General features: G+C 42.0%; 1 protein-coding gene across 1 annotated transcript in view; it reads left to right on the forward strand.

Moving 5' to 3' along the window:
* Positions 1-19772, forward strand: part of LOC130211996 (sodium/potassium/calcium exchanger 2-like) — a 32697-nt gene extending 12925 nt beyond the window's left edge. Inside the window, exons 2-9 of the mRNA XM_056443063.1 lie at positions 1211-1319; positions 3353-3367; positions 10521-10619; positions 11996-12078; positions 16227-16361; positions 16504-16593; positions 16950-17116; positions 18072-19772. Of these exons, the coding sequence (XP_056299038.1) occupies positions 1211-1319; positions 3353-3367; positions 10521-10619; positions 11996-12078; positions 16227-16361; positions 16504-16593; positions 16950-17116; positions 18072-18321 (948 nt within the window). The 3' untranslated portion in view covers positions 18322-19772. The remainder of the gene's footprint in view (positions 1-1210; positions 1320-3352; positions 3368-10520; positions 10620-11995; positions 12079-16226; positions 16362-16503; positions 16594-16949; positions 17117-18071) is intronic.
* Positions 19773-22082: the final 2310 nt, after the last annotated feature.

A 22082-nucleotide genomic window follows, 5' to 3' on the forward strand; every position in this document is an offset into this window, starting at 1 on the left:
TTACCTCAATAAATAGTTGGTATTCCAATAACATAATGTGCTGAATAGTGAGCTTTATGTGGAATTTGGGGCCTGTGAACACGGCCAGGTCAGCCGCTTCGTGCTAAGCTAACCGGCTGCAACGACGTCACGGGAGTAGCAATCTTCTCGGCTCAGCAAGAATATGAAGTGTATTTCCCAAAATGTCAAACTATTTTCTCCGCATCATTTTCTTTCAGTCTACTTCGACACACGCCAGACGTTCTGATAGGAGTTGATGTCCCTCACTCACATGAGTGAATGATGTTTTTGTTACTGTAGGCAGCCACAGCAGTGTGGACAAATCCGTCCCTCAAGTCTCGTCTCCTCGCATCTCAGTCAGTCGTCACCATCAGTGTCACTGATAATGTCAGTAATGTCTGCAATGTCTCACACTATTGTCTTTTCATCTCGTCCGTGTGGTTGTGCTTTACATCTATGTCTTGTTTTCTCTTTCTCTCCCCCTTTTACTTCTACTTCTCTCTGTGTTGGATGAGAAGACAATTCCCGTGACCCCAGAAGATGACAGCAAGTTGTCGGTAGGTCCTGTGTGATTGACACTCTTCCAGTCTGCTTCTGTGTTTGTCCCCGTTTCCGCGTGGATGTAGGAGCGTGACTTGTGCTTCTCCCACCGTACTGTGAGGACGTGTGCACTGTTACCTCTGACCTTCAGCCTCCATGTGTGCAGAGAGTAGCGCCATCTGTTTTCTCCACAGTTCCATTCCGCACGCGGCATGCAAAAGACAATCGAGGAAAGGAGCATGTGCTTGGAAAACATCAGAGCCCTTTAACGCTTTTATACTTTCCAAAAGCTCGCCGGAGTGTTACGTTTTCATCCGGCGTGTACAGAAGAAAAAAAGGAGCAGCAGAAGGAGAATCTTCAGGGCGTCACAGAGAAGCCACATTTAACACAAGCGCTGCCAGTCGACGTGCGAAAGAACTCCCATATGCACTTTATGATAGTTTTACTGGGTTGCAAGTACCACTGAGGAGTTTTTTGTGTGCAGAAGAGGATTAGGAAATCATATTCCAAACAGCTTGCATTAGAAGTGGCTCAGGTAAACTGATTGCAATTGATAGACTGATGTTAAAATCAGCATATTTGCTTTATGACATAAATATGAGCTAGTGGTTGGACCGAGGTAAATCGTGTTTGCCTGAAAATATCTTGACATCTTGATTCTCCTTCCAGACCAGGCCTCGGCTTCAGAGGGGAGGTAGTTCCGCCTCCCTGCACAACAGCTTGATGAGGAACAGCATTTTCCAGCTGATGATTCACACGTTGGATCCTTTAAGTGAAGGTAAGACCGTCTGCACGGAGAGAACACAACTCTTTATCTCTTTAACTCTGCACGTCTCTACACAGGATATACAGCACATTTTTTTACTGTCTGTCTGTGTCCATTTTCCGGTTCATTTAGCTTTGTCATCATTCTTGTCTTTTTTTACACTTACAATGAATTCCTGCTACATTCTGGGCTCTGAAAAAAATGCTCCATATGGTTTTTGGCAACGTTTTTAATTCATTCCACATTCCAAATAAAAAAGTATTGTTTTCCATTGCATAAACAAGTAGCCCGTGTTGTGTACCCCTTTTAAACCCAGAGTCTCCACCATTAACATTTAGAATGTACTTCTCGTCCCTATGTGCCTGGAATAAAACATCTTGAATCTTGAATCTTGACTGAATGGATCCCTTCTTTTAAATAGTCCGTACGAGACGAGGCAAGACTCTAGTGTCGAAATAGCTGAGGTTGAAGATCATTTCCCTTTAATCCAAGATCAAGGCCTATTGTCTAAACTAAAGGAAATGTAAAACAGCAGTGTCAGTGCTCGACGCAGGGGATAAATATGCTAATACACCGGGGGAGATGCCTTGTCATCCCATTATCAACTCACTGCGAAAAGACGAAGGGATCGCATTAGCAGATGTCTACTCTATGCTGTGGAGGCATTCCAGCTTTCTCCGAAAATGACTTTATATTTCTTGAAAGCCAAACCTAGAATGAATCAGCTCAGGAAAGATTAATAAGCTGTGGACAGACTGACTTAAAGTGCCCATTACCATGCATCAACTCGTTGTCCGACACTAAATCCAAGGTGTACCGTTTCCGAGTGTATCCATCTTAGCATCTCGGTGATTACAATGTAAATCCGAGCCCGCAGATGGAAGTCTGTATCGGCAGTCGTTCACGTACAAGCAAGGATTTTACACGCACCACCCCGCCACTCCTCATAGTGCCATTTATCATTCGGTCCTTTCAGGAGCAACTAACATGCACTGATGATGAAATATTTACTGCTTAAAGATTCATAGACTGGATTATTTGCCCGATAGAGATGTGACCGATGAGTCTTTTGGCAAATGAATGACTGGAAATGAATGCACTGCAGCAACAACTACAGTGTGACATGACACGAGGATTTAATTAATTGCCAGAGAGAACAAAAGCAACACTTTGGGCTTGTTACTTTGCAATTTCCACGTCACATGTTTTCACACATCCGGCAACGTTTAACGATGATATTGATCTTGAGTACATTTTAGAATGCACTCATCGCATCGCGTCCTTCATTTAGTGCCATTAAATGATTCCTTTGATCCATTACCGTCTGGGCCCAATACAGTTTGGCTCCGTTCTAATAACGAGTGACCGTGTCCATTGCACATTTACTGATGTCCGTAATGCAGAGAAGCATTTTGTTGGTGAGCTAGCCGTGTGGAGAGACGAGCGGACGCATCCATCAGAGGTTGTGCTGCTTGTCCTTGCGTGCTCTTAGGCTTTAAGTATAGCTCAGCGGAAGCCGGGGGGGGGAGCTGCTCGGACCCCATCCATACATTATTTATAGACGTTTCTCAAAATAAAGTTGACTACTCTTCTGAGGCGAAAGAAAAAATCCGAGGTTGTTTTGCTTGTGCTGGGAACTGGTTACGTTTCTCTTGTTATACTTTTAGAGCGGGGGTAGTTTGTGTTTATAGCGTGTGCGCTGGCTTAAGCACTCCTACTTTATTGCTCCCTCCATCAAAATAAAATCATCCTACTGTCTTTTAACCCAGTTACATCACAACTGGCAGTGATACATTTGAAGAGGTTTCATTCTGTAAAAATGAACGGGGACACAGCTATCGGAACAAAAAAAGCATACATCCAAAATGATCCAAATATTTGAAGCTTATTATTGTTTTGGCAAAATAAAGCCGAATGGACTTTTGACTCTCATCTTGGAAGAATACCTATCAGTGATTTAATGTTTCGCTATCACACTAAATATCACCTGGATTTATCTTTTCTCTGTTTGTCTTCCTATCTCTCTTTTTTTACTGTCCCCTCAGAATTTGCTGACTCTGGTGAGTTACTACTCTAATTATTTTATCTCCCACCCCCCCCAAAATATGTTTGTTCTCATTCCAACAGCCTGGAGGCAGCTCCTTGCCCGACGTGTCCCCTCTGTATACATCTCCCCAGCGCCGCTGTGCTGTGTGTCAATTCTGTATTGTCCATCCCTGCAGACTCTCTCCTTCAAATATATCATTCTCCTCTGTGGATGTATTCTCCCTGGAAACCCTTTGTGACCATTTCTGCATTGTTTTCCCCATTGTCCCCAATCCTCTCTCTCCTCTTATGAACTCCTTTTAGTCCTGGTTTTGTGGTATTGCTCTCTGAGACAAAAAATATATTTCAGTTTCTGTTCCTGTTGCCCTCAAACTGCTGGTTTGTGAAGGTCCTTTACCTTGCAGACATTTAGCTAAACATGCCGGTGGCGTAGCAAGAAGACGGAGATGTCACGTGGTAGGTCTCTCTCCTTGGCAATGCTGTGCTTGGCTCATGAATTTGTTTATTGAGCAGATGGAGAAAAGTTGTGAGCTGTTTTCTCAGTCCTTTGTTTTACAATTAGCAGTTCCCATCAAACTGTTATCGATTTAAGTATTCACATACTCCTTGGGAGATACAGTAGATTATTCAGCATCCGCATTCAGATCAACAAGTTTCTTGTTCTCATTATAGTGCACGTTCTTTAGTTCAATAATAGACCTTTAATCCTCCATGTTTCCCATTGGATAGAACATGGTAATAGTCTGGTACGGTTAGTTCCCGGCACAAGTGCCCACATCTCTTTTTCCATCAGTGTGGAGCTACAAACAATATCACTTAGGAGCATCATTAAATATTGAACTACAAAGAGAGATGGGGAGGGAGACGGGCAGAGTGGCTGTCTGAGCTCTCAGTGGGTGGCTGAAACAAGCCTCCCCAAACAGCACTCAGAATTCTGTCTGCGTGCATATCTTTAGCTCTGGCCCCTCAATAAGATTTATCACACCGAGATGTGAACTGTGAATAACCACAGCGAAGGTTGAGAAGAAAATTGGTTCTTGCATCTGACTACACACCAGATAGTTAATGTATGAAATGCATACATGGTACCAATAATCTACCATAATTTAGCTATAGAATGAAAATGTGACCTTGTTGATGATTTCAAATATCTGATAATCTCCCACTCTTTACATAATCTGTGACCACAGTGGTATACAGACAGCGGCACAGAGCAGCCATCTCATCAGACGCTTTCTTGTAAATCATGATCTCACTGAGATTGGCCTTGGACATCTGTGTTGTTGTTAGGCCATTTGTATTGAGCAGACGTTGCACCAAGGGCATAGAAAGGACAAGGTCATTTGGGTAAACCATGATGTACTCATGCACTGCGGTCATTGGCTGAACTGGTGAGACAAAAGAGGGTCGGCAATGGATGCAAGCACGTCAGCAGCAACCACGGTTTGTGTTTATTTCATTTTCTGAGGTTGTATCTCACACCCGAACCAGACAAAATACATTTGTGAAACAATTTCTATATGCTGTGATTTACCAATTTATTTTTAACAGACGCTAATTATGAGTGATAAATCCATTTGTTAAGCCAAAATTGCCAGTTTTCCCCAGACAGCTGCCAGAAGTGTTGTCTGCGTGGTAACCCGGGGTCCCATTGATCACATGGTTTCATAAAGAAGTCACTGAATTCATGCAGATATAAAATATTGACATCTTGCTCTAGGTTTTGAATGATTTGTATAAACTTAACACTGCATTTTGTACGCAATAGATTACATGTAACGCAAACTTCAATATCACAAAGTCAAAGGTTCTAAATGGTAGCATCTTCACGTGTATTGAAAAATGCAATGAATAATATACTGTATTTGCAATGTAATGGGGCATTAATGTGATATCTTGTCATATATTGTTAAAGCCACCTATTTATTTTTCATATGTTTCGCATAAATATTTGAACGCGGGAAAGAAATGGCGATCCAGTATGTTATGTAACTGAGATCAGCCAACCAGAAGCCATCATCCGTCTAACTCGCAGTCGTACACGTGTCACACCCCCGCCCACACCCTGTGAGCTAACCCTGCGGCGGGCGCGTGAAAGAATCAATGTGAAAAGCCTTTTTGCTCCAGCGCAGACTGTGAATTTCCCCCAACCCCCAGCAGACAGAGCGGGCATGCACACACTCTCTAGCGCACAGCTCACTCGAGGTTTAGAGGTCACGCCGCAAGGACAAGAGGGCCCCTGGTAAACAACAACAAGCCTCCGTCAGACGAGTGTGCCGCCGGTGATTGTTGTTGAGGGTTAATTGCCCCCAGAGCAACCAAAGTTAGAGGCCGGCCTCACAGCGATGCCACACTTAAAGTGGAGTGGAGTGGACTGTTGGATACATGTAGAATATCTGTGCTTGTAAAGAGAATCAATGGGTCAATTCACCCAAGTCAGAAAAACATATTTTATTTACATAACCTTTATAAAAGCAGGAAGTCTCTTCATAAATTATCTTTTTAACAAGAGCGGTCTGGCACGGCAAAGTAGTTAATATGGTTGTAAAAGGATTTACTCTTTGTATAGAGCTCAATAACATATGTCTTATAGAGATATAAAGGTATGGCTTGGCTATTTAAAAGAGTCGAACTTTTCAACACGCATGTTTGAATGTGGCATTGAGGGCAGTGTTACAAATTAAGTTGGTCTTCTCAATCATACCAGGCCCCCGGCCTGCGTTGTAGGATCAGAACTCTTAGTTCTTCATCACCATCATAATTCATCATGTTGATTTGATCTAGTCGAGGCTTTAAATAGGAGAAAGTGTGTGTGTGTGTGTGTGTGTGTGTGTGTGTGCTGAATGTCACCAAGATTAAAAGTAAATCTTCCCCCATATTTTCATCAAGGGCCATTCGGTTACTAAACATTCATTACCGTGATGAGTTCACAAGTCAACATTCAGAATAAAATATAACCACCAGAGTTAAGTGAGAATATGTTATCACCTCTGGACATGAACTAAATCCTCATGCAATACTTATGTAGAAACGGGCGGCGCAGTGCGGGAGGGAGAGCCTCGCGGCCCGCTGGCGTCTTTTCTGCTGCTTCTCGTTCAGCTGTTGCTGCAGATTTGAATTCCCAGCTAATTCATCATGCAGATGTGCTGACCGCCTATTTACAGTGGCACGAAGAACTGCCACAGTAAGGGAATCAAATGAATTGTTTGGGTTTCATTGTGGAAATAAAATGCTGAATCATTAAGCCTTTGAATGAGCGTGCGCGCAGAGGAGAGGAGGACTCATCTTTTTGTTGCATGTTGACCCAGTAAATTCTCTTCTGACTTTCCTGTTCTGTTATTAAAATGTGTATGTATTATATATATATATATATGTGTGTGTGTGTGCATGTATATGTGTATATATATATATATAAATATATATATTTGTGTATATATACATATATTTGTATATACATATATATATGTATGTATATACATATATTTGTATATACATATATATGTATATATAGTTATATATATTTGTGTATATATATATATGTGTATATATATGTATTTATATATATATTTGTATATATATGTGTATATTTGTATATATGTTTATATATATTTATATATGTATATGTATGTACAGTATGTGTATATGTGTATGTATGTATATATATATGAATGTTTGTGTGTATATATATATATATGTGTGTGTGTATATATATGTGTGTGTGTATGTATATATATATACACATATATATATATCATTGCACCTGTTTTTTGTGTTTTCTAGTATATTGACAGCCCCATCCCCCTCCCTTTCGCTCACAAATCTTCTCTAATGGCTATCCAACCTGTGCCATTGGCTGGCTATTTATCAGACTGACTGTAAAAATTATGATGTATTTTTTTTGTAATTCAACACTTGCTGCTTTCTTTTGCACTTCTGCAGTGATGACTCTGTCCGTCACTCCTTGTGCCCGTGTGAGTGTTTGTAGGATGTGATGTAGAACCGGCGGACCTGTCTTGTTCTGTCATGTTCACTCTTTTCCTTTTCTCTGTTTGTTCGTTGCCTTACCCTTGTCTTTTGCTGTGATGTTGTAGAGCTTGGGACTTATGGGAAACTAAAATATTATCACTCAATGACTGAGGAAGGTAAGCCTGAAAGTTTTCACTTGATTCTTTGAGTCAGCTCCTGTCATCCCTCTTGCTTTTTCTCCATCTTATTTACGAAACAGCTCCTCTAACTCCACTTTTTGTTTGCTTGCGACATGACACACAGTTTTTTTGGGGTGTTTCAAGTCTGACAACCTCCCTGGGATTTCACTGACACAGTGCAAATCGCGGTAGCCATTCCATTTTATTATTTACTATTAAATTCTCATTTGTATGTCCTTTTTTTTCTTTCCAGAGAATATGTACAAACATATTGTGTGTTACTGTGTCTAGTGCTTCTATGGATTTTATTCTATTCATTTACAAGATATTTTAAATAAAATTGTCATCATGTGTTGCTGATGTTTAATACCCACCTGCATCGTTGAGAAATACATCATCCATGCCTCAGCACTCACTTGGAGGTTACACTTGTACCAGCAGCGGGTGCACGCATGTAAGACGTACATTGCTGAATTTGTCAAACAGGAGTGACTCATCCAGCCGGTACGTGCGTAACAAACAGAGCTGATGGGGGAAAATGAGCGTCTGCGTAGCGACAGCAACGGAAAGGCGGAACTCGGTTATTCTCAAAGACTTGCCAAATGGACCCGTCATCCTTGCTGTAGCATTGTGGACTTTCAAACCATACCCAAAGACAATATGCAGGAGTACCATTATTTAGTTTTGTTCAAATGAGTGTGGCATACATTCTCGGTGAAATTAGATTACAAAATGTGCAACAACTTAAAAGCTTTATCAACAATATTAATTATAATAATTTTCTGGAGGTTTTAATTGCTGGCGTCAAATTGAACCCAAAGGGTAAAATATGTTAGTAAATATAACAGGAGGGTGAAATATTGAATCGGGTCAAAATGACCCAAAGGCGGGGGGAGGGTGTAATATTGATTCAGGTCTTAAAGTGGAAAATATCCACTTTGATGAATTGACATCTTACTAATTAAGTTACTCTTAGTAACTACACATAACCTTTCATAAATGGTTTTCGGTCTATGTAGAATAATTTCAGTTCACTGATTCTTAAACCTCATGCCAGAGTGGTTTTCTTCAACATTCAAGAATTTAGTTTGGACCTCATCAAAAAGCCCAACCAATGTGAGCAGAGACAATCATCTCACACCCTCCGTTTGTAAAGACAAACACACAAACTCACTGACCATGACCGCCGAAGGTGAGTGATGTCCAAGCAGTGGAATGCGTGATGTCGTTTTGTAAAAAAGTACGTGTGCGCACGTCTTCTGTAAGCATGTGTGTCTGAAAGAAGGAGAGAGAGGCGAGGAAGAGTTGTGCGTTGCCAAATGACAAAAAGACAAGAAAATGAGAGAAAGAATGGTGTTTGAAAAACACAGAGGAGCGAGAAAAACAGGAGCGATGGAGAACTGTGGAATTAGATAGAGGAGACAAGAGGAAGGCCGGGGGTGACTTAGGGTGGTTAATGATTTTGCCAGAAGGTCACAGACAGCGCTGACATGGTCGGGTGGAGTATGTATCGACGCGTCACTGTCAAATCAGCCATGCCCTCTTGCAATGAAAAAAAAAAATTCTTTCTCATTGATTACAAAGGGCTGATTGGGACAAGCATGCAAAAACTGACACGCACAGGAAGTCAGTAAAATGAAATATATTAATATATATATAACATATACCTGACGCACAATACATTTTTACACAAGGGAAATGACAGATGAGACGGACTCTCTGACAAAGCCGTTAAATATTAACATATAATATACATGGGAACATAACTTACACCAGATAATTGTGTGCATACGGTGTCAAATTTCTTCTCGTCTGAGCACTGTGTTGTTTGTGTGTGTGTTGTTGGGGGAATTCCAGTCATCGCTCGTCATAACATGGGCAGAACTGCATTGCGTGAGCCCACGGCGAATGCAAGCCTCAAGGTCATGTTGTCCAACTGATGACTGATTCAATTCAGTCTCCTGCGTCACGCCGTCGCCTCTCCAGTGTTGTCGAGTCGATAAATGTTATCAATAACAATATATTCATCCCAACCAGTGATTTTTTTTAAATATTGATCAAATGATCTAACTAGCAGATGTCTGCTGCATGCTACAGTCTTTCAGTTTCAGAGGTGCTTCGGTAGATTGCCGCAGGAATGAGTCCTAAAAATTGGAAATAAGTTATCATTTAGCACTTCCAGTTCCCTCTTCAGTCAGGTTTTTAAAAATGTTTTTTTGGTTAAATGCCTGAAATAAGGTCGATGGTTAACCCAGGTTTAAGAGATTTGAATAGCCTTGTTGTGTATACTAGTAATTAGCTACACAAGGTCACATGGGCACAATGTGTTTTAGTTTATTTTGTTTTCTGCTGATTGATGATTTTTAAAGCATGAATACAAAGTGGTGTTCCTTTGTGAACGTGTATCATAAACTTGTATTTGTCACAGTTTGCTTTATGCAATAATCCAAAATCCAATAGCAAAATAATTGTGGCTTTTTTGTCCAGGGAACCAGTGTGATGCTAACTTTCTTTTTTTTTCTCTCCAAAAACACGTCATCCCTGCAGCACGCTATACAAGCAATGCTAGAATAGAAGCACAATAATAATGGTCAAATCTGGTGCTTCCTGTTTAAATATTGTAATACCCTGTCTTAAACCTCTGTGTTACTTCTGATATGCAATGCTGCTGTCCTCAGCTAAGTCTTTGGTTGCTTTTAGTTCCCAGCTAGCCTCTGACCTCTCTTGTGACTTCCTGATCTGGTGTACAGGAGTGAATCTGAGCTCCAGAAGGTAGATATCTTCACAAGAGATTCTCTCCCTGCTGGCTTTGCCTCCACCCAGGACCAGGACATTGCAGGATCATCAGTATATGATATGCCATGTTATATTGACGCCATCCTGTACGCACTGTGCTTTTGAAATGTGACCCATCTAGGGTCAAAGGTGACAACGAAGGAGCTCTCACTGGGAAGAGGACAAGAGGCCTTGAAGTACGCAGCCCTCTGCTCCATGATTAACCACTGTGGCGATTCTGTTGCAGGTAAATTTCGAGAGAAGGCATCCATCCTTCATAAGATCGCTAAAAAGAAATGCCAAGTGGAGGACAGTGAGAAGGCCAATGGAGTAGCAAGCCGTTCAGGTAAAATGGTCTTTGATGTTCCTGAAGGAATAGTTCTATATTTTGGGTGGATACATGTTTTCACTTTCTTGCTGAGTGTTGGTTGAGAAGGTTGAAACAGCTTTCGTGTCCAAAGTTAACGCTAAATGGGAAGCTAACAACAGCAGCTGGTTAGCGTATAGCAGCTTAGCCAAAAAACTGGAAGCAGAAGAAATAGTTAACTTGACTCTGTCAAGAGGTAACTAAATGTGCCTTTCAGCACCTTTTTTAAAGCCCATGAAAATCTGTCCAAGAAAAATAAACAAGCGCATTTCCAAAAATGTCAAACTCTTCCTTTCCCTGATTATCAGCTTATTATTCCCAAAGACTCCTTTGCTGCTGCTAAAACTTCTTGAATCGGCATTACTCGGCTTAATATTCCTTATTAGTCATCAGGAATGCCCACTGAAATAGTTAATGAGCGTCACATCCGATGTTAAACAAGCATGACATTATCAAGAACTGCCCAATTGATTGCAAGTGTTGTCTTCAAGCAGTATTTAAATCAATCACAGTCACTGCCAAGTGTAATTCATGTGTTTGTTTTCGCTTCAAAGAGCATCGGACCAAAGGATAAACAGGAGGCAATGGGATGCCCTTTCCAGGCCACAATGTAGTCAGAGCAGCAGAATCAAAGCGAGGCATAGATGTTTATCAACAAGGCAAATTATGCTAACAGCGTCGCATTAACATATTACCATCTTAATCAAACTGCATGACTGGGAGTCATCACAACGTACTTTAGTTTCACATATCTTAAATTGGTGTCTGGAGTAAAGAAAAGATTGACTGTCAGTGTAGTTTCGTGTGTGATGCATGTGATCAGATTCATATCCCATCTTTATATCTGTGCTATCACGTCATGTATGCGATATTTGCGATGTCGTGTGTTGGACGACAGTGGTTTAGAGTTGCATTATCTCTCTGAGAATCTTTCTAATCGTGTCACAACCACACTTGGATTAAAGCAAATGTCCACATCAATTACAGTGTTATCAACTGATTACATGGCTTTCGGCTCTTTGTATTTTAATAAGGGCTGTTAAGTAAGTCTGGCCTCAAACGAGATATGATACGATGAGGGAGACGGATAGCCACAGCACATTCTTGTCCATGCACAGAAAGATGCTTACGGTGAAGAAACATTCTCTGTTTCCTGCTTATTGAAGTAGCGATAGCTCTCAAATAAATGTCGTAAAGTAAAAAGTACAGAGGAGAAGAAGTGTAAAAAAAAAAAGAGGCACTGTCTCACGTCTCTCGACGTCACAACAGCTAACACTCTCGTGCCCATTTGAGGCAAGGCCGATTGTAGTTCCTCGACATGCTCCTCACTTTAATTGTCTTTCAAATTCCCACAGATAAGAACCTTCCAAACAGCTCCAGCGTGGAAGTGGAAGTGACACCACCCATGAACGGAACAGCGGGTCAAGAGGGGGAGACGGTAAGGGGACGACAGCAGGAAGAAACTGCACCAAACTCAGTTATCCCCCCACCACCACCACACACACACACACACACACACACACACACACACACAATGCTGCATCCAACTAATGACGTCATGCTTTGAAAGAGAAGCAACACCGAGAGACCGGTTTCAATGTTGAGGAGACATTTGCAGATATTTTAAGCCACTCATCTGTGTCTGTGTTCCACCTTGAGTGTGATTGATGCATAGGCTGCATTGACTACGACACAGGTCAGTACTGCTGATAATTTCCCAGCATGCACCCGGGCGAGTCCCTCCATCTTCAGTCGGACCTGCCAAAGGCCCGCCTCGTCCCACCGAGTTCTATTATCACACTCCTCACTCACCTGCTGCTCCCCGCCGCTGGGTGCTCGAAATGAACACACTCGCCACATGCATCAACACGCACACATGAATCAACACACACACACACACACACACACTCTTTGACACGCGGCCAGGCACAAAGAGCCTCCGAATGGCACCTGCAGCAGTTGTGCTGGCATGAGCGACGATGGTGGGACGCAGCGTCCCGCCGGGCGAGCAGACGGTCCTGGGGTAAAAGGGCAGCTATTCAAAGTCATCCACTGAGGAGGAGGCACGCAGAGGAGACGGGCGTGTCGGTCATCTTGCCGGATTATCAATCGTTTCATTGACCGAGAGTAACCCCAAGACAGATTGAATCTATTAAATTAGCAAAAAGTATGGATTTAAAATTTGGTTTTGGGGGCTGAATTATTATTATTATTATTATTATTATTACTATTTATTATTATTATTATTATCATTAGTTACTCAAACAGAATTGTTTTCGAACACACACCCACATTTTCTGAAAATGTTTATGCTCGCTTCACATTAGGTGTGGACAAACTATAGGGATTTTAAACTTGTACAACCCCTATATATAATATATCTCTATTATATATATATATAATATATATGAAAAATATTTGAAAAACACGCTCTGGTTGTAGAAACCAAATATTTCCAAAGACAAAAATCTTTCTGCACCTAAAAAATAGATACAGTAGCACATTGAGATGCAGCAATCCTCCAGGGGAAGAGACAGCAGTCTATAAATACAGCCTGGTGTGGAAGCATATAGGAAGCTCTTAGAATAGACTGCTCAAGACGAGCCCTGATCGGCAACATGACCCTGTGCGTATTGATCGATTCCACTGCACCAAGTTGTTCTCAGATTGATATCTCACTCGGGTTAATAATAGGCTTTGCAGATAAAACTGTCATCACTCCCCAGGAGCAAAGACTATTTACGCCTCTACAATTTGACCCTCTGAGAGAACTAAGAATTTTAGATTCACCTAAAAAATGGCAGAAAGCCCGATATATGATTATGGAACATTTCCGGTGGTGATTCACTGCATTTGCGATAACTGTGTGCTCATTGGCACACTTGAGTCCCACATGCTGCTATTTGTAGAAGTCTTTCCCACAGCGCACCTGTCCGTGTCAAACATGAAGTAGCTGGAGACAGCTCATACCACCACATGCCGCCAGAGGCTCCGTCATGCTAATTGTTCAATTCCTCCCGGATGCCTTGGAAACCAAGATTGGGGGATGAGGGCATAGTTGGGGTCAAATTTAAATCTGTAGCTGACTTCTAGAACAATTGCCTGACTCTTTTGTGTCGTTAAAACCTTTGAGCGCTGTGCTGACATAAATCATCAAATACTGCAATATTTCCCCCATCAGCAGAAATGAAAGGGTTGATAGACAGTATACATTCATCTGGTTCTATTGTTGTGCTTTTTTCTTACAAAGATGAATGATGAGCACATTCAGTGAATGACTCACAGCAAATTGTCTTTCTGTAAAATTATATATTTAGAGTTTGTACATTTTAAATATGTATGAGAGCGTAAAGCTCCAGTAATCACTTATTTAAATAGAAACTAAAGAAAAGCATAACCAATAGGACTGTGTGACTCATCCCACCTCTACCACAACTAAAATGGATTGAAGAAAGAAAATAAACCGTGTGTGTCATGTGTGTATTTGGGTTTAAGGGAGCAAGTAACATCAGATTTAAATATCTGTTCGCTTTCCTTTTCGCGAAATAATATGAGAACAATTTTTAAAAAAAATCCATACAGCAGCAGATGCCAATATTCACACCACAGCAGCTGTTGCAATAGTACACCAATAAAGAGTTATCCTCTCTATAATAGGTATTGAAAGTCAAACTACTAAAATAAATGAGTTTTCCTTTGTCAGATTTCCCCTGTGCTGTGTGATTACCATAAACATATTCAGAAAGAGTATCGGACAGGTGTAAGAGTCCCATCGACGATACTTAAAATTGGATCAAGCAAGTAATGCAAATACATCAGTGTGCAGCCTTTTTGCAGCTGCGCTTATGTGCGTACACTTTTTGTGATCATTTCAACTCTTGTAGCTTTGTTGCGACACACCAGGTGCCAGCGCACACGCTTCCCCCGGGGGAAGAAGAAGAAAAAGCAAATGTCACGCCTCCCCTCGCAGCTCTGTGGTGTCTGGTAAAAGTCAGTGCCTTTAAGCTCAGAGTTTGCAGTGTTGCCAACTGAGCCACCACGGGGCAGGAAAGGCACCCAAGGTTGCTGGCATTTGGGAGCCAACCCAGTGAAGGGAGCACCATCTCTATGAGGCGCTTTAGCATAGAAAGCAAATAAAGTATAAATATACAAATGACGAACTCCCACACTGCCAGAAACAGTCCCCTGCATGAAGTCGACATATCCACGAAAGAGCCGCAGGGCAAACTGCGGCATAATGTGACGCTTCCTGCTCGGACATATGAAGTCGCTGTTGAACACACATGGAAACCTCTCACGTCGTTACATCTCTCAAGAAGCAGTGGATGTGGTGCAGAATGTGTCTTTCTGAAGCCTCGGGGTTGAGGCCTTTTTACCAGACAGCCATGCAGCCATCTGGATATGGAGACGAGGAGAAATCAGAATGCTGAGCATAAGTGATGCAAGCGCCGCCTTTTGTTTGGCAGCTCTGATAACTAAGGTTACCAGGCAATACTCAACAGCAGTAGCTGTCACAGCAGGATAAGCTCCATATGATTCAGGATGTCTTTAGGAGCCATCCTCAAACATTTCTGCTTCACTCTCTGGGCGCTGAAATGATTGTCTTGAGGAAAGGACTATTTACTGAGCAACATCTGTTATCAACATCTGCCCTGTTGTATGTATTCCGGCCCAGTCTCTATCTTCTGCATCCGTTTGCTGCTTGTTTTCACGACACCATCGCTCTCAAAAGGGCAGGAGACAAGTTGAAGGTCGTCAGTGTGTTCTGCTCGGATCTGCATGTGTGGACCTGTTCTCTGCAGCTCCCCACGGCTCCGTAGCATCCTGGATAATTGGATACAAAGGGACCCAGGACGTGTTTTCCGCTCTCAGAAGGCCCTGTTGTTGCCCCGTTAAAGTACCAGAATGTCCACATGAGAGTCTGCTTTTGCAGCGGTAAGCACAAAAGCTCCGGATGAAAAGATGATTCCCGCTGTCTTTCTCGCCAGGGCCTCTCGGTGTGTCATCTTCAGACAGTGACGGTTTATTTGATGCTGATCCGCAGAGAGGTGACTTGGCATTCCAGCGGCAGGTCCAATCAGACCCCCGGGGGTCTTTGGGTGCAGCCGGCATCAGCAGTCAGCGGTGATGAGCCCCTGATGACTGGAGAGGCTGAGCCCTTCAGCCTCGGTGCAATCTCCCAAATCACAGTCGCCGCACTCCTCTGTCTTAAGGTCACCGCAGAGCAAAAGCACACACGCACCTCCAGATCCGGCGGTCCATTTCTGCAGACCTGTGTGTTGTCTTATCCCTCATAAAGTGCTTGTGTTGCAAAAGTGCTGCCGACCTCTATGAAGAGATGCATCCAGAATCCAGATGAGACACATTATCAAGCTAAAGGAGACACTTGGATGAAAGAGTTATGAAAGCATCACTTACTCGATGTGCTATTTGCCTTATATTTACCCGATATGAACCAAGTTAAACACTATACGATCATGGTATTTGAACTCCCAAATGTCACACGTTGTATGTGGCGTTACCCGTGTTGGTGAATGTTTTGCAAACCTCCTCTTCCTTTCCCTGTTCTATGGTGTCTCCTTTCAGGCTGAGGAAGAGGAGGAGGACGACCAGCCTCTGAGCCTGTCCTGGCCCGACACCAACCGCAAGCGCCTCACCTACCTCTTAATCATACCCATCGTCCTCCCCCTGTGGATAACGCTGCCTGATGTCAGGAAGGCGGTGTGTGACACAGAGTTCTCCTTTCTCAAAGCATTTCACACACGAATGCCATCAGCTTTGGATGAATAAGTGTGGAGTCCTTATGTGTGTGTTGGCGGCTTAATTCACTATTCTCTCTCTCTTTTCCTCTTTTGCCTTTCAGACATCAAAGAAATTCTTCCCCATCACCTTCCTGGGTGCCATCAGCTGGATTGCAGTCTTCTCCTACCTAATGGTGTGGTGGGCTCACCAGGTACACACTCCCTCAGAAATGACGATGCACAAATGAGGGTGTCATGTGATCATGACAGCAGTCCCAGAATATTGTAAAATCATAACATGAGCATAATCATTGTCAGAAAACAAAGGCAAGATGCACTCGTCTTTTGTCTCCAGTTCCCATCCTTGACATTTTAAAATGAAACCATATTCTATAATCCACCCACTCCTTTATAAGCAGAGCTGTCTTATTCAAAACAAAGATATTGGCAGAGAGTTATTTGATCGGCTCCCAAGCATCACGAGGAAACACAAAATAGCTAGAACAAAAGATTAGGTTTTACTTTTCCCACAGCTTAGTTTCCTTTATTTCTTCTTTTTTTCTCCCAGGTTGGACAGACCATTGGGATTACAGAGGAGATTATGGGCCTGACTATATTAGCAGCTGGAACCTCCATCCCTGACCTCATCACTAGTGTGATTGTGGCACGCAAGGGGCTGGGTGATATGGCTGTGTCCAGCTCCGTGGGCTCCAACATCTTCGACATCACCGTTGGGTACGCCATCTGAGCATGTGCCCGGTGTCGCTGTGTTCAAATCCTTGTTAATCAGGATGCCGTGATCATAATATGACCGTGAATGCCGATGCCTCTTACAATGACATGACACGACGTGTGTTTGATGTATAAGACTTTTACATTCTCCTTTTTAATGTCAACTGGACACACAATCAGAAACATAAACGCTATTTTCTGTCACTTTCTCTTCTTGGAGTAACATAACACACGGTGTTGATGCACGCATGTTTATGTATTATTTAGTATAGCAACACCTATGTATGCTGCTGCTCACATCACTGCAGCAAGGTGAGAGGAAACTGTAGGTCAGCAAAAACCTTTTCAGCTGCTGCCAAGTTGCACCGTACCGATTTATTGTTGTCACGCTGTGTCGTGTCATATTATCTCCGTGCACATTATGTTGCGCTCGGCTGAGTTTGAGCAAACTGATATTGACAGGAAAACAAATCTTGACGGGAAAGAACTTGTCCCAAAAACATTTGGCCTTTTAACCCTCCTGTTACCTTTCGGGTCAATTTGACCCCATTCAATGTTTAATGTCGGTGTTCTTTCGGGTCAATTTGACCCCAGGCTGTTTTTCACTGTGTCAAACATATAAGAAATATCAACTTTTTTATATATTTAAAGGGCTATTTAGGCAGTCAACAAACAAACATAAAGTACCTCACACTTAAACTTGGGAAACAATATTAATTCTAATAATTTTCTGGAGCTTTTAATTGCTGGGGTCAAATTGACCCCGAGGGTAAAATATGTTAGTAAATGTAAAGGTAACAGGAGGGTTAAACTTGCTTCATATTCCCGACTTCTGATATAGAAGGCATCTTTTTGTTAGCATTTTAACTTGGTTCTTTTGTTTTTTTGATAAAAGACAATACATTGACATGAAGTCTATTTGCTAAGTGACTGTAACGTGTGTTTGTGTATTTCGCAGACTGCCGTTCCCCTGGCTCATGTGGTCCTTTTCCAACGGCATGAAATCGGTGGAGGTCAGCTCCAACGGCCTCTTCTGTGCCATCGTGCTCCTCTTCATCATGCTCCTCTTCGTCATCATCTCCATCGCCGCCTGCAAGTGGCGCATGAGCAAGCTGCTCGGCTTCATTATGTTCATCCTGTATTTCGTCTTCCTGGTGCTCAGCGTCATGCTGGAAGACAAGGTCATCACCTGTCCCGTGTCCATCTGAGGACGTTCGAGGACCCACTACCTCCCCCCCCCCCCCCGTCACCACCGCAACCACCAACACCATCCTTCTTGTCTGCCATCGCTCTTACCAGACCCGTGTGATCCTTTACCCCAGGAACAAAAGAAGAGTAGGGAGGACTTGACAAGAGAAACATTATAAAAATATTAAAAATATATGGAATCTACCGATATTTTCAGCTAGCGAGGAGTGGTGGGGAGGGGATAAACCAACAAGGGCACAATACTTTGCCTCAATTGGTTTAGCGTAGGCCTAACATGAGTGGATTTATACTTATTATTACTATTTAATTGGCAGGCGAGGGGGAGTCATGGGTGTACAAGCCAAATATAGAAGCATTATGCATGCCATTTAGTGTCACTAGATGAGCTGGATTCAAGAACAGGCCTGGTAGGTTGGGGAGAAAGACCTCCTGTGAACTTTGGGGAGAAGAACAAGAGAAGCTCTGTAAATAACTCCTCATGTTAAATGCAGTGGCTGAGCTGACATTGTGAGCATATTTGAACGCGCATTGTTCAACAGACGAAGAAGCTGTCGCCAAGAGTGAAAAGGAGTTCCTGAATGAGGACACTGCAGACTCTGTGGATGAAATGTGTTCCCTGACGGCATCGGGCGAATAGACTCTCCTGTGGGCTTCGCACCCCGAGCAACAAGGGATGAAACATTCTTGCCGGGCAGACAAACTTCTCCGTTGTCATTTCCAATTTGCAAAATTCCTCATGTGCTCAGCCTGAATGAAGAGTTGGAGCTTCCCCCTCTCCCCTGCCGGATGTCAATCTTTACCACGGGATGTCTTTTCAGAGGACTGCTTTTTCCCCTTCATTTTCATGAAATATAAGAAGTAGCATTAGATTGTACCGTAGCATTATTAGCTAATGTAGAGACATTTCGACCATTTTTCTTCCGTTTTGTTCTTTTGCCACTGAACACACGTTCTGATTGTACAGAACTGTTCATGCTTTACGCTTCACACTTCACACTATTCAGACTGACGGAGGCAAGAAGAAATGGCCTAATTTGAAGTTTAGCCTCATGATATATGCTAGCCTTCAATATCGTTCACTGGATGAAGAAGAAAAAAAGGCGTACTTTAGGCTCATTAACGTTCCGTAACGAAGTCAATGTCAAAATAATACATTTGAAAAAAAACTTAACAGTGTTTAAGTGTAATGGTTGATTTAGATTAGTCAATGTGTAGTGCTTTGTTCACAGTAGAACTGGGCTCAACTCACCGGCTAGTCACACTCCTGGGGTAGTAGTTCCAAGGAGTCAACTGCATGTAAAAATAGACACTCAGAGGTGAATAATAACAATCAACATTTAAGAATTTGTAACCCAAAATGTATACTTTTTCAGACATGTTTCAGAACTCCTTAATGCAAACAAGTGCTGAGTCTCTATGTAGAAAGTGTCAACATGTATGGTCAATGATATCTCTCGAACTTGTGCAATTTCTTTTCTAATCAAAGGTGCTTTTGTGTGCATGTGTGCGCTCTGCATTTGAATTCATCACACAATGACCATTCCCTATATTTATCTATGAATAGAAGTTATACCACCAGTATTTTGCAACTTACTGCAAAAAAAAAGAGAAAGAAAACACCTAATGTGTTTTATACTGAAAATATATATAATGATCACAATATCTCCTTAAGCTACATAGAATGTGGAAATCACAAATTGAACAGCAATATGCGGTGTGTGTCGTCGTTGAGAACTGCAACACCTCCCCACGCGTCTGTCCGCCGCTGTCCTTCCTGTCCCACGTGGTCCGACACCCCACAAGAAGAAAAGTGGGCGACCATTTCTCCCCAAACTGGTCCCATCTTGCTAGAGCTGGCCAGAAACATTCGCTTTACCTCAACACAGCCTCTGTACAGCAGCGTAGTAACTGTAACATACGGGAAAATAGATTCTCTGAATGTGTGAGGAAAAATGCATGCGAGACATTTGGGCTGGTTACCCACTGACTGTACAGCTGAGCTTCGACCTATATATGTTCACTTTTATGCATCCAGAAAGAAACACCAAGAACTTATTGGTTACTTTGTAAATACACATTTCTGTTTTTGCAGGAACAAAATGGTTCACACATGTATTATATTTATTTTCTTCTTTAAAAAAAAATAGTTGTATGCTGGAGACCCTAAAGTATAAAAAAAGACAACTGAAAAGCATTTATTTTTAGACTACTCGACATTTCATTAGCATATTTACACTGGAAACATGTCTGTTCAGGTTCTGGAAAGAAAACGTGGGCTTTAAATACCCAATTGCTTCCCCGAGTTAAACAACAGTCAGACTTATGCTGCTACTATATTTTCTGGCATTTGTTGTCAAAGATAAAGGTAATAGAAAACTATGATCCCTGCATCAACCACACTCGTATGTTAAACTGCTACGTGTGACCTCGTAAACCTCTTCAACATTTCCAGAACCCGAAATTCAAAAAGACAATGTCAGGCCACAATGATTCATGTACTTTGTGAAATTCTCCTGCACGCATTTGCCATGAGACATTTCCCTCAGAGCGCTCACACACTGACATCTCTTCACGAGAAGAGCGATACATTTTGGGAAATGCACTTCTGTGCTTTTGTGCCGAGAGTTAGACGAGAAGACGGACAACACTTTTACTTCAGTGGGGTGAACACAAAGTTAGAACCAGCACCTGCTTCGCTTATAACTGTAATCTTGTTTGTTTAATCCATTCAGAAAACAGTTTTAAGTGCAGGCCGAGCTGATTTAAGCTCACTGTTAGCTTGCGGTAGCTTCATATTTACCGTACAGACTTAAGAGTGGTGTCATCTGGTCTGACTCTCGGTAAGAAAGAGGCGTGTTATTGCTTTAAAGGGTCAAGAGATCATTGGCTCCCACCACGATCACATGTAATAAACTTACCTGTGCACTTCCATCGCGGAAACCCCTCCTGTCAAGAAGACAGAACACATATCTATTTTCTCCAACGTTCCCACGGTGTATTTCATGCGAGACCAAGAAAGAAGAAAGGAAGGGGGGAAAAAAGAAGAACAAAAAAAATCTAAAGGCAAACCGGTTGAGCATGTGAGCTTGGCTTGATTGTGATTGCAGGGTAAGCGACGGTGAAAGTTGACCTCCGATTGAACATTCTTGCACTGTAAATGTTTTCATTTTCTTGGTGTTAATGTAAGATTTATTTAAGGTGTACATATATACAGATACAAATTAACCATATAATCTATATGTGTAAAAGAAATATGTCTCTATGTAAAAACACAAAGTATATAATAAAACAAATAAAGATAATTCAAATATGCAACAATGTTCTCGATGGTTTTACATTAGTCAGTCGTGCTTTATTTCAACCCCCCGCCCCTAATGCGTATTTAATACGTAGTTTATAACACACCATCGTGGAGCTGTCAGCCAAATCTAACTCCTCATTTATTCATATGTGTAATTATATGGCATTAGACATAGTTACAGCCATACTCGGTAAATATATAAATGAAACGTTTTACTTAAGGCTGGAGTTCGTAGCTTTTTTCGCTCCTCTCTGGCAGTGAGAGGAATACACCGACGCTGTGAATGCTCTGTGAGAGGAATGACTCATAAGAATTGGTGCCAATGGTTTGACATTGTATAACACGAAACTTCCTGTCTCCTAAGTGGTTGTGTTGCGAACGGATGGATGAATGAAAGCATATTGGGTCATATTTGCATAATGTATTTACATTGTTTTTTCTAACAATAGATAGTCCTAT

The sequence above is a fragment of the Pseudoliparis swirei genome, chromosome 21, assembly GCF_029220125.1.
Source record: "Pseudoliparis swirei isolate HS2019 ecotype Mariana Trench chromosome 21, NWPU_hadal_v1, whole genome shotgun sequence".
NCBI classification, from domain to species: Eukaryota; Metazoa; Chordata; class Actinopteri; order Perciformes; family Liparidae; genus Pseudoliparis; species Pseudoliparis swirei.